At 37.1% G+C, this 4066-nt stretch overlaps 1 protein-coding gene across 1 annotated transcript in view; it reads left to right on the top strand.

Annotated features, from left to right (window-relative positions):
• Nucleotides 1–998: 998 nt before the first annotated feature.
• LOC118749165 overlaps nt 999–4066 on the top strand; it is a 3652-nt gene continuing 584 nt past the window's right edge. The window contains exon 1 of the mRNA XM_036483935.1: nt 999–4055. Within this exon, the coding sequence (XP_036339828.1) occupies nt 2292–2984 (693 nt within the window). The 5' untranslated portion in view covers nt 999–2291 and the 3' untranslated portion in view covers nt 2985–4055. The remainder of the gene's footprint in view (nt 4056–4066) is intronic.

Raw genomic sequence — 4066 nt, 5'->3', positions numbered from 1 at the left:
TATGGATATTGGAAGTTTCATGGTTGGTGTTAGATGAAATAGGTAAGGAGCAGGAGAAAGTTTCGCAGGCCACCTCAAATTTGCACCAGTCTGCTCGATCAGATTTGAAATAGATCCTGGGTTTGAAAAGAGTTTGGGAGCGGGAAAATTGGATATTGGAGAGGATAGGAAAATGGTCACTGCCATGAAGATCGTCAATGAGGTGCCATGACACTTTGGAAGATAGGGATGCGGAACACAGGGTAAGGCCAATATGTGTAAAGGATGAATGGGTAGAAAAATGGGTGGGCGACCCATCGTTTAGGATAACTGCGTTGGAAACTAGGATGGAGTCTTCAATTTTCCGACCTTTAGAGTTTGTCGAAACGGACCCGCAGAGGGAGGTCCACGCGTTAAAGTCGCCGGCCACTATAAAAGGGTAGGAAGAAGAAGGAATTATGTTGTTGAAATCTATTGTAGAGATCAATTGATTAGGAGGAGAATAACCGCACACTATTGTAATTTTGTTGAAAGTTTGTAGCTCAATGGCAAGGGAGGAAATATTAGATTGGGGGATATAGGATAGGTGAGGTAGGGTTCTTTTGACCAGGATGGCAATACCCTGTTTGTTGGACGTAATATGTGGCGGGTTATAAAAATGACCAACATAGGCTTTAGGGATGTGAGGAGTGACATTGTGGGCAAGGTGGGTTTCATTTAAAAGAATAACGGAGGAGTTATAATTTTTAATTAAAATTTCCAAGTCAATATACTTAATTATTAAAGTAACCGTTCATATTCCATTGCAGAATAGATAACATAAGGGGACTGCAATAGAAAAGATGAGAAAATGATAGTGAGTTAAATATAAAAATGTTAAATGCAAAATGATCAGATTTAGACTTGGGGGGAGAGGATTGATAATTTGGGGTCTTGGGGAGAGGGGGGTTGGGATGGACATTTCCATATCTGAAGGGGGGGTGAGAGGGGGATAAACCGAAAACAGACAGAGGGGAGAAGGGAGGAGCGAGAGGAGAGTCAGGATGAGATTGGGTGGTAAGAGGGGAGATTGTATTTGAAATAATAGTTTTATTTTTAGGTGTAGATTCTTTAATATTGATATAGCAAAAGAAGTGGGGTTAGTAGTTGGTAGTTGATCATTATATTTTTTGATTGCATCGCGCATACTGCATTTATTTATAGGTTTAATTTTAAGTATTTCTTTAGTTTGCTGAATACTTTTCGTTCGTGAGTGTGAAAGGTCGTGTTATAGTTAGCTCCGGGAAGTTTTTAAATTCATCGGTTTTTATTAGCTTAACGCGATTTCAAATGCAAATAGCAATTCATATATATAATCGGAAAGTGAATTTTGCTAAATAGCAAAGTGATAGTGACACTAGTTTAAGCAAATCAAATTAAATTAAAATATACTTTGACTAGGAAGAAAACGGTGAAAGTGAAGAGAATAGTGATAGGCGAAAAGGAGCGTAGCAGCGGCTTCGTGTTTTACATCTAGTAAAAATAACACATACATACAAACACAAATAACAAATTGTGAACCATAATAAACACAAGAATCGATAACACCGTGCCTCAAGGCTTGGGACGTCGGCAAATAAATAAAAAACACTCAAAAGTGCAGTGAAATGTCAGCCAAGAAAATGGGTGACTGCCATAAATGCAAAGGCCTACTACGCGGTGAGAGTGGAATCCGCTGTGAAGGTATATGCGGCAAAGTGTTTCACTGGGCAAAGAAATGCTCTGATCTGGATGAGTACAGTAAAAAAGTACTTGCGGACAATGCCTATGTGCGCTTTATGTGTGATGGTTGTCTCACATATATGCATAATATTGATGAGGTGTTGCGAAACATGAATATCTCTATAGAGAATAATAGTAAAAACATAAAAGAGTGTAAATACGACTTTCAAGAGTCGCAAAAAATGCAGGTTAAAGAGCTAAGAGCTCCTTTTAGAAGCAATAGAGAGGAAATTCGATGAGCGTATAGATGCAATGCAAAGAGTTCAAAAAACATGCGAAACGGGCATAGCTGAGGCAAATAAGATGAAAGCTGTAGCTGAGGATGTGAAAAACATAGCCAAGATCTATGCGAGGCTATGGTACGAAATGAGAGTCAAAGTAGAAAAATATGTGAAGAAATAAAAAAGTCAGTAAGTGAAGGGTTGAAATCAACCCATCATAGCAAGGCCTCATATGCTAAGCGTTTAAAAAGCGGAATAGTGAATCACAAAGAGCCGAAAATAAATTAAGAGAAACCGCTGATCATAAAACCGAAAGAGAAGCAAGACGCTATGAAAACAAAAAAAGACTTGAATAAGAACGTTGATCCGTCGGATCTAAAAATAAGCAACGTGCACGGTAGGAAAAGTGGTACAATCGTTATTAAAAGCGAAAACGAGTCTGAGCGCGATAAAATAAAGACCGCAATTGCAAATAAAATGAGTGACCGCTATGAAATTAGAGTGCCGAATACGGCTAAACCCAAGTTTATGGCGTTTGGAGTAAGCCTTAAATATGAAAGCGAGCAACTTGCAGAAATGATTAAAAAACAAAAAGAATGTTTAAAAAGTGCTGCCTTTGAAATTATTAAATACATTGAAGTCAAGAAAGATAAGTCTACATACTATAATGTGCTCATTAAAACGGACGTTGATACGTTCTCGGCAGAACTCAAAAGCGAAAAAATAAATATTGGGTGGGAGAAATGTAGAGTCCAAGATGATATGGGTGTGTCAGTCTGCTACAAATGTAAGGGCTTCAATCATATAGCTACGAAGTGCAAGGATGAAGAGGTCTGCCTGAAGTACTTGGGTAATCATAAAACAATGGAGTGCACAAAGGAGCAAATAAACAAGTGTATCAATTGCATTCGTGCAAACAAAAAATTTAATCTAAGGCTCGACGTGAACCACTTGACAATTAATCGACAGTGTCCTGTATACATGAAGAAACTAGAGCATACGAGAAATAGAGCCAGCTATTAACAATTACAGTCAGTTAATAGGAACCCTGACATGGAGTTGACGGTTCACCCAGTACATGAAAAGCATAACAGTGACTTGAAATGCGTTTATCTTAACATAAGTAGTATAATAGCTAATAAAATAGAGCTTGAAAGGCTAATTGAACTTGTTGATCCGGATATAGTTCTATGTTCCGAAACTTGTACAACAGAGGAAATATACGACTATGAAATACAGTTTCCAACATATCAGGTTGTAAGTTGTGACTCGTACAGTAGACATACAGGAGGGGTAATCATAATATTGCGTAACGCACTAGATTTTAAAATAATACTAAACAAATCTATCGATAAAAATGTTTAGTGTGTAGTTATCCAACTGAAAAATCTCGAAACCAAATGGAAAATCGGGGTGGTCTATCACTCACCTAGTTCAAGTGATGCTGATTTTCTAGCATATATGGAGACCATTTTGTCGGAAATATGAGATAACATGGTTAATACTAATATAATATAAACCTGAATATAATGTCGACATATAGTAAGAAACTGAATGAGATATTCGCCCATCAGGCAATGAAGCAGTTAATTAACTTTAATACTAGGGTTACTGAATATTCCGAAACACTGATCGACTTATTGTACTCGAACGCTAAGGAAGTTTCATGTGAAAAAGCGGAGGAACATAGAATGTCGGATCATGAAACTATAATGTTCAAATGCGATATAAAAAACAAGGCCCTATCAGTAAACTATCTGAAATAACTTCGTGGGATGGGTACAGCCCAGACAACCTCATAAATATTTTGAGACAATGCACCTTCCTGACCTGAATAGTCTCAGTCCTGATGGTATGCTCGAACATATTAATAATTGTTTGATTTCGAGTATGAATCAACTAACTTCTCGTGTACAAAAGCGGGTCAAAATCAGAAATAAATGGTTTGACAGACAATTGACTGAAACTAATAAAGAAAAATTTAAGTTATACCAAAGGGCAGTGATCACTGGTGATTGGGTAGAATACAATGAAATAAAGAAAGCGTATAAAAAAATAATTAGAATTAAAAAAATACAATATATGGAATACAAGGTGGAAATTAA

The sequence above is a fragment of the Rhagoletis pomonella genome, unplaced genomic scaffold, assembly GCF_013731165.1.
Source record: "Rhagoletis pomonella isolate Grant_MI unplaced genomic scaffold, Rhpom_1.0 Rhpom_scaffold_00014, whole genome shotgun sequence".
Taxonomy (NCBI): Eukaryota; Metazoa; Arthropoda; class Insecta; order Diptera; family Tephritidae; genus Rhagoletis; species Rhagoletis pomonella.
Note: the sequence above shows the minus strand (reverse complement) of the source record. Positions and strands in the feature narration are given on the sequence as shown.